At 51.6% G+C, this 12,500-nt stretch overlaps 1 protein-coding gene across 1 annotated transcript in view; it reads left to right on the top strand.

Moving 5' to 3' along the window:
- epb41l2 (erythrocyte membrane protein band 4.1 like 2) overlaps nt 1-12,500 on the top strand; it is a 72,695-nt gene that overhangs the window by 54,345 nt on the left and 5,850 nt on the right. The window contains 7 exon segments of the mRNA XM_083688737.1: nt 1,193-1,302; nt 5,396-5,449; nt 5,595-5,630; nt 5,759-5,787; nt 6,243-6,546; nt 9,152-9,310; nt 12,380-12,433. Coding sequence (XP_083544863.1) covers nt 1,193-1,302; nt 5,396-5,449; nt 5,595-5,630; nt 5,759-5,787; nt 6,243-6,546; nt 9,152-9,310; nt 12,380-12,433 — 746 coding nt within the window.

Raw genomic sequence — 12,500 nt, 5'->3', positions numbered from 1 at the left:
AGACTGGAGGAGACTGTGGTATTTACAGCAGGCCGACCTCCTCTCTGGATGGAGGGTCTCCTGGAGGAGCTCTCGGCCAATCCCAAGTCCAGGATTCTTCAGTAGAAGCGTCATACTCCTCTTGCAGCTGTAGAGAGGGGGTCTGGAGAGGGTGGGGGAGGGGGGCTGCATTGTTCCCCCAACCAGCTGTGTTGTGGACACACTTGGCTGTGCTAATCCTACCCCCCCCCCCCCCTCCCCCCAGCTGTGGAGTGGTCTCTCTCTCTCTCTCTGTACTCTGGTAGACAGGGAGTTTTATAGCCCCCCAACAGGACCCCTCAGACCCCTGAAACCACCAGTCAGTCATCCCTTTCTCTGTCTTCAAAGCTCAAACTAAGTCCCAGCCTCAGAGCCCTCACCAGCTCCAGCCCCCCCCCCAAAGCCCAGACCCCCCCAAAGCCCCGAACCCCCCCCCCCCCTCAGCTCCAGCCCCCCCCCAAAGCCCAGACCCCCCCAAAGCCCCGAACCCCCCCCCCAAAGCCCCGAACCCCCCCCCAAAGCCCAGACCCCCCCTCAGCTCCAGACCCCCCAGCCCAGACCCCTAGCAGACTAGCATGGTTTTAGCCTAGCAGACTAGCATGGTTTTAGCCTAGCAGACTAGCATAGCTTTAGCCTAGCAGATTAGCATAGTGTTAGCCTGATCCCTGCCCTACAACATCCCCAACAATACTGGGAGTGGCAGATAAGAGTGGCTGTAGCACTCTAGCTCATCCACAATGATCACGGTTCAACAGTGGCCTGGGGTTACACTGCCCCCTGCTGGCGTGCGGTGGTAAGGGTTTGTCTGTGTGGCCGTTGGTTGATGGAAAAGATGGACATTGTTCGAGGCTGTCCTCTGAATGCCGCGACTGTCCTCTGTGTCAGAGGCAGAGTACTGTCTGCACCCCCAAAACACAGAGACATCAACACACTTTTCTTTGGAATGATTTATGTGCAGAATTAGCATACATACATCTCGCACATTTAACTAAATTAATGACTTTTTTGTTGGACACATTTCGACACAGAGTTGCCACAGCCATTGGAGTACAACAATACACATATTAAAGATCATCGAGGATTAAAAAAGAAAACAATAAAGTCTACTGACTTATTTCCTGTGTGTTAAAACCACCTCTCCCTCCCTGTCTCCCCCCCCCCCCCCCCCCTCCAGCTCCGGTGGTCAATGTGACAGATATTCAGGACCCCTCGGCCGCTGCCCTGTCCTCGGGCCCCGGGGAGAACGGACGCGACCCCGCCCTGGAGCTCAACTCTGACTCCAAGGTGAGAGAGCCCATCTGACGAACTGTAACCATACATCTCTCTCTCTCTCTCTCTCTCTCTCTCCTTTTCTGTCCCTCTCTCTCTCTCCCTCTCCCTCTCATACAGGACAGTCTGATGGTGAAGGGATTTCACACGTGTGTCTATCTGTTTGGATGTGTTTGTGTTAATGTGTTGTTATTTCTGTTCATTTATTTTATTTTGTTTTTCAATGATTTCAGTCTCAAATGTTCTAATGGTTTCAGCACTGCAAACTCAACATGTGTTGTATGTGTCCAGCTTTGAATAACTGCTTGTATTGTTTTGTGGGACTATATGATAGCCAAAGAAATGCTTTGACTTGAATTGACCCTCGATACGGTTTGTTTTATTGCGTCTGTCGACCCTAGAGAGATCCACTGTGCAATGGGGTATCTCTGCGTTGTTCTCTCCCCCCCCCCCCCAACAACCCCCTCATTCAGTTAGCTGTGTGAAGCAGAGCAGAGTTGAATAGAACCAGACAGAGATGAGAGACAGAGAGCTGTTCTGAAGTTCATATCTGTCCTCTCTCTGTCTCTCTGTCTATGTCTCTCTGTCTGGTATTAAGTTAGACAGATCTGTCTCTGTCTTTCTCTGTCTGGTTTAAAGTTAGACAGATCTTGTCTTCTCTGCATTCCTATTAGGTCACTTTAAGACCCTCTCTGACATTTGGCTTCAGTATTCTTCCTGACAGTCAGCCAATGTTTGTATTGGGAATTATACAATGCTTGTATTGAGTATTACAGTCAGCCAATGAAAGCTTGTATTGAGTGTTACAGTCAGCCAATGAAAGCTTGTATTGAGTATTACAGTCAGCCAATGAAAGCTTGTATTGAGTGTTACAGTCATTAGGGACAGGGACTCGTTAAGGACAGGGACTCATTAGGGACAGGGACTCGTTAAGGACAGGGACTCGTTAAGGACAGGGACTCGTTAAGGACAGGGACTCGTTAGGGACAGGGACTCGTTAAGGACAGGGACTCGTTAGGGACAGGGACTCGTTAAGGACAGGGACTCGTTAAGGACAGGGACTCGTTAAGGACAGGGACTCGTTAAGGACAGGGACTCGTTAGGGACAGGGACTCGTTAAGGACAGGGACTCTGATAGGCCGATCAGCCCTTTCTCAATGTGGTGATTATGATTATGAGATTATGAACGTGTAGCTCAGATCACTAACAGGTCTCAGGAGACAGGATGGATGGATAGATAGATGGATGGATGGATAGATAGATAGATAGATAGATAGATGGATGGATAGATAGATAGATGGATGGATAGAGATAGAAAGAGAGGAGGAAAGAGAGATGGGGAGAAGCTGGAAGTGAATATGTCACACAGAGGGCAGGTAGATAATTGAGTTTGGTGTAAATGAGAAGGGTCAGCAGGGTCCTGGTGCTGGAGGAGAGGTCTGTTCTACCTGGCTCTAACATGTCTGCTCAGTATCTCTGTTAGATCACAAACACTCTCCTCCTCTTCTCTCCTGCTCTCTATGCCCTGGGCTATGGCCTCACTCTGCCTCTCCTCTCCTCTCCTCTCCTGCTTTCTTCCCCCTGGGCTATGGCCTCTCCCTCTCCTCTCCTCTCCTCTCCTGTCCCCCCCTCCTCTCCTCTCCCCTCCCCTCCCCTCCTCTCCTCTCCTCCCCTCTCTTACTGTCTTCTGGTAAAGTCTCCTCTGATGTTGTACAGTTGTAGAATGTGCGCCCCCCCCCCCCCAACACTATTAACCCTGCCCTCTCCCCCCCCCCCCTCCTCCCCCCTAGACCCCCCCCCCCCGTGTTACTACTGCTGCACTCCTGACCTGCCCTGTCTCACTGACTAATGTTGTGTTTCTCTCTCCCTCTTTTCCTACGCACTCTCTTCCTCTCCTCCACTTTATGATTTCTCACGCACATGTTCCCCCTCTTCTCTTGGTTGTGATTGGTTCCTCCTCCCTTCCTCCCTCTGCATGATCTCTACACTGCCGACTGCTCTCCCTCTCTCTCTCTTGATCTCTCTCTCTTGATCTCTCTCTCTGTCTCTCTCTCTTGATCTCTCTCTGTCTCTCTCTTTCTCTCTCTCTCTCTCTGTCTCTCTCTCCCTCTCTCTCTCTCTCTCTCTCTCTGTCTCTCTCTTTCTCTCTCTTTCTTTCTCTCTCTCTCTCTCTCTCTCTCTCTCTCTTTCTCTCTCTCTCTCTCTGTGGGGGTGTTACGCGTCACAGTCTATCTTCATGTTCCCCCTCTCCTTCTCCTCCCTCTCCCTCTCCTCCCTCCCCCCATCCCTGGACACCATCTCTGAGCTGGATGTCTTGTCAGACATCTCAGAGGACGAGCCAGACTTCTGGACTCATGACCCGCCGGGCGTAGGGTGCCCCCCCGTCCCAGGGAGCCCCCCAGCCCCCCGGTACCCCCCAGGAGCACCAGGGTACCCCCCATGCCTCTCTAGACCTGCCCCTGCCTGGGCTCCAAGGCTGGCTGTAGCAGACCCCCAGCCCCCACCTCTAGAAGCCTCCCCGTGCCCCACGCCCTCCCTAGCCCCCCCAGCCCCCCAGGCCTATAGCCAAGACCCCCAGGGTCCACTACCCCCGACCTCCACCCCCACCCAGGCTGTGCCCCTGCCTCTACCCCAGCTAGGCTTCTCTCTCCTGGGCATGATCCGAGCCCTCCGCCCGCCCTCCCTGCTGGATGAGGAAGGCTACCTGTGCCTCCCCAGCCTGCCCGAGGACCGTGCCCGCCTGGTGCCCGCCTGGTGCCAGCGCTACCTGCCCCTCTCCTCCTCCTCCTCCTCCCTTGTGCCATCCTTCCTGCTCATCCTGGCCCTGCTGCTCTCTGCCACCCAGTCCCTGGGCGTGGGCGTGGGCATGGGCCTGGGCCTGGGCCTGGCACTGTTGCTGGCCCTGCCCCTGGCCCTGGCCCTGTCTTACCTGGAGCCCCCCAGGACCCCCCCCATAGCGAGGATGAGGTCCTGGAATGACACACACTCTGATGCACACCGAGACACACACTCTGACCGTGATCTAGACACACACACTGACAAACACGTAGACGCACTCTCTGAATGTGATCCGGACACACACACTTACACACACCCAGACACACACGCGTACACACACACCGATAAGGCCCCGCCCCAGCGCCTGTACCCACACACACACCCCCCCACGGCCCTGAGGGAGGAGATGTGTGATCCTGCTGCCTAAACACGCATCACGGCCCCCTGCTTCTGCTTCACCCCCCCACCCCCCCACCTCCCACCTCCCACCTCCTTCACAGCGTCTGTGTGCCGTGCACTCCCTGTTTCACGATTCACTCTCCTCCTCCTCCTCCTCCCCCCCCCCACCCCCCTCTCTCCCCATGCTAGATTTTCTGTGTAAAATGACCAGAGTGAGTTTTAAATCTTGAACCGTTCTCCCAAGATTCTCTCATAACAAGAGTCCTCCTCTTCCTCCTCTTCCTCCTCCTCCTCCTACCAGACAATCTGCTGTCTCTCTTGTTGACCCTCTGTGTTGAGAACTACGTTTCCCACCTACTGGGTGTTGTACAAAAAGGATCAATATCCTGTGTCACCAATTTTGTGGCTTAAAACGCCTTTTTGATGTACAGAAAGATGTATATCTATATCTATATATCTACAGTATGAATATATGCTATTGAATCAAGTTAGTTTGATCTTCTAAGGAGATATTGCAGTGTTATAACCCCTGCCCTGCCCTTCCTTGTTTAGTGTTTGTAGTCCATTTAGAGCTCAATTTCTGTTCCTACAGAGAGCGTCAAAATATGCTCATGAATTGAGATTTCATTGAATTGAGATTTCATTGTAAACGGTTGACGGCATTAATCAGCAATAAGGCAGAGAGATAAAACGCCACCCTACACAGAAAAGAGCCCCGCCCACCTGCGCTGAGCGTCCCCGCAGCTAGCCTAGCATGTGCATCGTCCTGTCCCATCATGCTTCACTCTCCCGTGGGGGCGGAGTCACGGAAGACGTCACACGGGTCGCCGCCGGGAATCATGGGTTATCAGAATGTTTTGCCCCCCCCCATCATCCATCTCACCTTTTCTTTCTCCTCGAAACCTCATCCCTCACTCCGGCGACCTCGCAGGTAGAGGAGGCGGAGCTTAGCCCGGACGCCACGGCCGTGGCCACGCCCACCGAGGTCTGTGAGGGCGACGCCCTCTTTTCCCAGCATGCCTTTCAAGCTTGTCTATGATTCCATACAGAGGTGTGGCGTAGGGGGGGGAGGAGTCTTAACTAACTAACGTGTGTTTCTCTCCTCTCATTCGCTCACTCGTCGCTCACAGATGACATCAGAGGCTGACCCCTCCTCCCAGGCCCAGGTTGATTGGTTGATTGATTGATTGATTGAGCTCTGTGATTGGTTGTTTGATGGGTGTGTCGCTCTGTGGATCAGCTGGGTTTTCACATCCTCGCTGCTCTTCATTTTTGTTTTATTCTGGGTTTCCAGTTCTGTGTGCGGCGGCCGTGCTGTGTTCTGTGATGTTTTTGGGTTTCTGTCTGGTGCTGTTGTGATGTGATGAGTTCTGTGATGTTTTTGGTGTTTTTGTAAAGCGAGTACGTAGCATTGTTCTCCAACCATGCAACACCTTAACTACAGCACGGGAATTAGGAATCCCGTTTCTACGGCGAACGCCCCATTCTCTTACGAACTCAAACTAATACAATTCTGAAGAATTCAATTCTCCCACTCCTGATGGGTAAAAACAACTGTATCAGCACGAGTCTGAGTTTATCATTTATCTATGGTGTTGCAGGGTTGGATGGGGTCCATGCTGGTCTAACCTGTCCAACAATGTCATATACACACAACCCTCATTCACACTATAGACCGAACCGAACCGAACTGAGCTGAGCTGTACTGAACTGAACTGGCCTAGATCAGCTTCCCCCATAGTTGCTGAAACATGAGACTGTTTTCATTGCTGAAACAGAGCTGGAAAACACAAACGTGAAAGGAAAACATCAGAGCTAGCACAGTCCAGCACGGTTCGGCTCGGCCCTGTAGTGTGTAAAAGCCACGGTAGTGACCAGCAGGGGCCCACCAGCGCTCGTACCCATCCCCACAGCTGGTGCTCCTGCCTGGGGACTCCTCGGTCCCTCAGTCCCCTCACCCCTGGCTGTCCGGGTGTCTCTCTCCTTCACCCCCGCCTCATGTGTCCTTCTCTGATTCCACAGAGCAAGTTGAGAGTGCAGGGGGAGAATATATATGTCAGACATAGCAATTTAATGTTGGAGGTTGGTATGGTTTCTGACGTTAACGGGAATCGAACCCCAGACCTCTGTATCTGCCTCTATCAGGCTGCCTCTGCATCGCCTCTGCTTCTCTCCTCGCTCTCAGGCTCTGTGTGTGTGTGTTGTGTGTGTGTGTGAGAGTGTGTGTGTGTGTCTGTGCCTGCATTTCTGCCTGTGTGGACACTTTTGCGTGTGTGTGTGGACACTTTTGCATGATCTGCATGTGGTTGATGTCAAGGAATGGGGGTTTTGGGATGTGACGCATGCGTGTGTGTGTGTGTGTGTGTGTGTGTGTGTGTGTGTGTGACACTTCACGATATTGGAAAACGGTGAAAGTGACTCTTAATGGTCGCCCACCCTCCCCTACTGTTTATCAACATGATCATTGGTTGTGTAATTAGTGTGTAATTGTAGCGCGGTGTGTTAACAGGACTAATATTGTTTCCCTAACCTCCATATGGGTTTTTCTGCTCTGTTTGGCTTTTGATTGTTTTTCTAGTTTGATCTGTGTGGTTTATTAATAACACACTAAAACACACCCAACATGTTGTCAACTCTCTCTTACATACACACACACACACACACACACACACACACACACACACACACACACACACACACCAGGACCTGAAACTGCCAGTCATGACCCCAATATAACCCCATGTAATTACCAGGACATTCCAAGCAAAACCCCATGTAATTACCAGCATAATACCAGCAAACCCCATGTAATACCCAGCATATTACTAGGATTTACTGTTTTAATATGAAGATTTGCTGTCTCGCCTCCCTTCTACGATCCTATTGGAGGAGAGAATAATGATCGACTCAGCCAATGGGAGGTCAGCTGGATCAAAGAGGCACATTAGCGTCTGATGTCCAATTATCTCTGAAAAGAAAAAAAACAACACAATCCGTACATGTATAATAGGCGCATTTTAAACCTTGACGTTGCCGTGGGCGATGTTTTCATTCCGCAGTCACACAAAGTAACCCTCGCTTATTGCCATGGCAACTAGCGTTGACACTGGTATTTTAGCCAGGAGCGTTTCCCCTGAGACGAGCCTTCCTGTGGCGCAGCGGTATAGGTAGGAGTTACTGGACCACCTCAGACCACAGATGAAAAATGAACCTTTCTGTCTAAATCTGGTGCATTTAGGGGACGGAAATGTGATGAATGTGCACTGTCCCTCTCAAACAAATGTAATAAAGGCAAAGGCAGGATCATCAGAAGTGTTTTCTAATCCTAGTTTGCTAATCCCAGTTTGCTAATCCCAGTTTGCTAATCCCGGTTGACATGTAGGGATAATCTGGGACACACAGACACACACACACCGTGTCAGGGTTTAGTACCAATACCTGATGTGTCCCAACATCTTCCCAGGACAACCTTAGAACCCAGTGTGACGAGCAGGGTTTGAAACATGCGGAAAACCCAAGCGTCTACCGTTAGGCCAAGAGGACATCCTCAAGGTCAGAGGGCGACTGCCTCAAGCAGGGCTACCTCATCACGAAAGGCGTGGTTCCAAACCACCACCGCTACATCGACAGTGACCTTGTTGAGGACGTCAGAAACAGTTCCAACACTCCCTTGGCCTACAGTGACCTGGGGGGAGGGCGGGGGAGAGTCCGGGGGTAACTCGAGGGGAGGGTCAGAGGTAGGGGGAGGGAGGGGGAGACGAGGGGTGGGTAGAACCTGAGGGGTTGATAGGTTCATCTCTGGCAGTTCCAACGTCCTGATGTGCAGGTGTGTTCTACTACTGAACTAAAGGGTTAAACTGACCACCGTGCCTCACCGACCACCTCACTGACCGCCATAACAGTCATTATGACATCACACCCCCGTCACAGAGGTCACAGCGTGAAGGACAGGGGAGGTTCTTAATTGGACATCGGCTCGTTAACAAAGTGAGATTAAGAGACTGTTTGATTTGATCTGAGAAGAAGACGAGGGAAGAAGGCTGTAGAAGCCCCCTGTCTCTGTCGCCACAGCGCCTCCTGGTGGCTGAACAGGAATGTTTCTCCACTCTACATACTAGGGCCCAATGTCAAACCAACCCCTAGCCCCTAGGTGGAACGAGGTGGAACATCCTCCATGTTGGTTACACCTAGGCAGTCCTCTCAGATCTATACAGGTGCAGTAGGGCAGCGAGAGAGAGAGAGATGGATGGATGGATAGATAGATAGATAGATAGATAGATAGATAGATAGATAGATAAACTGATAGATGGATAGATAGATGCAGTAGATAGATAGATAGATAGATAGATAGATAGATAAACTGATAGATGGATAGATAGATGCAGTAGATAGATAGATAGATAAACTGATAGATAGATAGATAGATGCAGTAGATAGATAGATAGATAAACTGATAGATGGATAGATAGATAGATAGACAGACAGACAGAAACGGGGTTTGATTGACAGTTCAGAAGGCGGGTCTCCGTCAGTGAGGACTCAGTGAGGCGTGGTGGCAGCTGTCCTGTGTTGCTGTCATGGTTACCGACTAATGTCTAATGTACCTACTGTCCCCCCTCCCTCCTTCCCTCCCCCCTCCCTCCTTCCCTCCCTCCCTCCCCCCCCCCCCCCCACCCCACGGCGTCAGGACCTGGATAAGACTCAGGAGGATGTGTTGAAGCACCAGGCTAGCATTAGCGAGTTAAAGCGCAGTTTTATGGAGGCCGCGCCCGAGCCGCGCCCCAGCCAATGGGAGAAGCGGCTCACGGCGAGCCCGGCCACCAGCCTGCGCCTGCAGGCCCAAGGGGTACGTGTGACCACGCCCGCCCGTCCAACCTCCCAATCCTGTCTACCCGACTGGCATGCCTCTACCCCCTCCTCCTCCTCCTCCTCCTCCTCCTCTTCCTCCTCCTCTCCTCTCCTCCACTCCTTCTGTCTATTCAGGGAGAGGGGGATGGACCCACTTGGTTTCTGCTTCTCTCCAGGGCATATACTGCAGACAGTGTATCCTCTATATGCCATATATATGCATACATATGTATATGTGTATATACGTATTTATCTTTATATGGCCCTCACTCTCTCTATGGTGTGGCAGCTGGGATAGACAAGTACAAGTACACACACACACACACACACACACAGTGCACACGCAAGCACACAGATGCACACACACACGCACTCAAACACACACACACACACACAGTCTCACACAGATGCGCTCACACACACACACTTGTCTTGTCTTAAGTGGATTTACAGCTATTACTCATAATCCCAACTGTCACGGGAGGGCCTCTGTGACCTCTGCTGACCTCTGCTGCCTGTGATCACTATTCTCCTCTGTCAGCCAATCACTGAGCAGCTCTCTGAACACCCAGCCAATCATCACTGAGCTTTTCTTCCCCGTGTGGCTTTATGATTGGCCAGCCTCAGATCTGAGTTCCGTTCCTGTACACACCTCTCTGCACTGTGGTCTTTCTGCTCTGAGCTGTAAAGATACACACACACACACACACACACACACTGCACTCCACTGTACCCTTTTGCTGTTCTCCTGTGCTGTTTCCCTCTGTGGTGTTGTGTGGTGTTGTGTTGTGTTCTGTCCCAGAGGAAATAGGGTTGGATTTCCACACTATTTCCCCTGCCAGTTTTTCCTGTCACAGGTTTTGTTTTCACCACGACTGTTCAAGGTGTGCTTGTGTTTTTCTTGTAAACATTCACTGCTGTGTTTCCAGACTGTGTGCTTCTGCCTCACGTGCACTGCCATGTTACAGCTTTACTTTCCAGCTGGACACGCCTCCCTCTGGGTTCCTGTCTCCCTCTGCCCCTCCCCTGTGGTTCCTGTCTCCCTCTGCCCCTCCCTCTGGGTTCCTGTCTCCCTCTGCCCCTCCCCTGTGGTTCCCACCTCGCCTCACACCTGCTGGACACGCCTCCCTCTGGGTTCCTGTCTCCCTCTGCCCCTCCCTCTGGGTTCCTGTCTCCCTCTGCCCCTCCCCTGTGGTTCCCACCTCGCCTCACACCTGCTGTTGCTCTACACAGTCATGTTCTGCCACTGTCGTTGTACACCCTACCAGCAGATGGCAGTGTTCACACACACACACTCTCAGGCCGACCTGTGTGTGTGTGTGTGTGTGTGTGTGTGTGTGTGTGTGTGTGTGTGTGTGTGTGTGTGTGTGTGTGTGTGTGTGTGTGTGTGTGTGTGTCCTCCATCTATCTATCGCTTTCTCCTGCACGCCTCTCTCTTGTCTGTCTGTCTGTCTGTCTGCCTGTCTGTGCTCTACTGAACTCTAAACACTGCTACAAAGTTTTAAAGACACTTTAATGTTGTTGTTGTTGCACTGTAGCTTCTAAGTGACTTCCTGTCTTCTTCTCTTCGTAGATTTCTGTGACTCTTGTCTTCCTCTCTCCTCCTCCTCTCTCCTCCTCCTCTCTCCTCCTCTCCTCCCTTCTCTCCGTAGATGTCCTGTCCTCTCTCCTCCTCCTCCTCTCCTCCCTTCTCTCCGTAGATGTCCTGTCTTCCTCTCCCTGTCAGTAACTCTGACCTCTCTGCTCTGTCGTTCTTTAACCCCCGTAGAGCTTAGAAGAGGAGATTACCTCAATTTTTCTCAGTAAATCCAGCTTCTGTACTGGTCTGGCTGGGCCTGGCTGGGGCTGCAGTACCAGTGTAGGAACAGCAGAGGGCGCTGTGGCCCCCCTCACTGCCCAGGTGCTCCATAGTAAACACTAAGATACTGTATAAGTCAGTGTGTTGTCAACCCATGTCAGAGCTGATGTACTGATGCCTCAGGGTTCCTCTGACTACCTCACCAAGTTCATGACCAGTCCTGACCGTTACACACACACACACACACACACATACAGTAGAGACTCTGGGCCTTAATTCACATTCTACAGAGCTGTACCAGCTGTTCTGGGCTGTATTGAGCTGTACTGGGCTGTACTGGGCTGTATTGAGCTGTACTGGGCTGTACTGGGCTGTACTGGGCTGTACTGGGCTGTATTGAGCTGTACCAGCTGTACTGGGCTGAACTAAGCCAGTCCTGTAGTGTGTAAACATGTTATACAGCGCTTGCTATCACAGCATAAACATGTCATATGGCCTGATTAGACACACACACACACACACACACACACACACCTTCTTTGATAAATGTTCTTTGATAAACACGTTAAAGTGTGTATTATAGTACTAGCAAGGCTGGCCATAAACTCTGGCATCAATCTTCCCTCCCTTCATTTCATCTTAATAACTTCTCTTTCGGAACATTCGTTCTATCTGCTTAATGTTGTACTGTGTGTGTGTGTGTGTGTGTGTGTGTGTGTGTGTGTGTGTGTGTGACTATAGTTCACCTGCTGTAGTACTGTGAGAGAGAGAGAGAGAGAGAGAGAGGGATGGAGAGAGAGGGATGGAGAGAGAGAGAGACAGAGAGAGGGATGGAGAGAGAGAGAGAGAGAGGGATGGAGAGAGAGAGAGAGACAGAGAGAGGGATGGAGAGAGAGAGAGAGAGGGATGGAGAGAGAGAGAGGGATGGAGAGAGAGAGAGGGATGGAGAGAGAGAGAGAGAGAGGGATGGAGAGAGAGAGAGAGAGAGAGAGAGAGAGAGAGAGAGAGAGGGATGGAGAGAGAGAGAGAGAGAGAGAGGGATGGAGAGAGAGAGAGAGAGGGATGGAGAGAGAGAGAGAGAGAGAGAGGGATGGAGAGACAGAGAGAGAGAGGTAGACAGGTAGAGAGAGAGAGAGAGAGAGAGAGTCTCTCCCTCCTTCCCTCATGCTGGGAACCTGTACAGTGCTATGGTAACCCACCCTAGTGATTCCTCTGTGACGCGACGTGTGTGATTGACAGTTGCCTATGGTTACCTGTTCTGTTCCACAGGTGACCCCGCCCAGAACGGAGAGCCCGCTCCCCGAGCCCAAAGACGTCGTCAAGGTGGTCCGCTGTCCTCCTCCATCCCCCCATCCCCCCCTCCTCCATCCCCCCATCACACACACACACA

This window comes from Argentina silus, assembly GCF_951799395.1.
Source record: "Argentina silus genome assembly, chromosome: 17".
In the NCBI taxonomy this organism is placed as follows: Eukaryota; Metazoa; Chordata; class Actinopteri; order Argentiniformes; family Argentinidae; genus Argentina; species Argentina silus.
The sequence above is the reverse complement of the archived record's forward strand: the minus strand, read 5'-3'. Positions and strand labels throughout refer to the sequence as shown.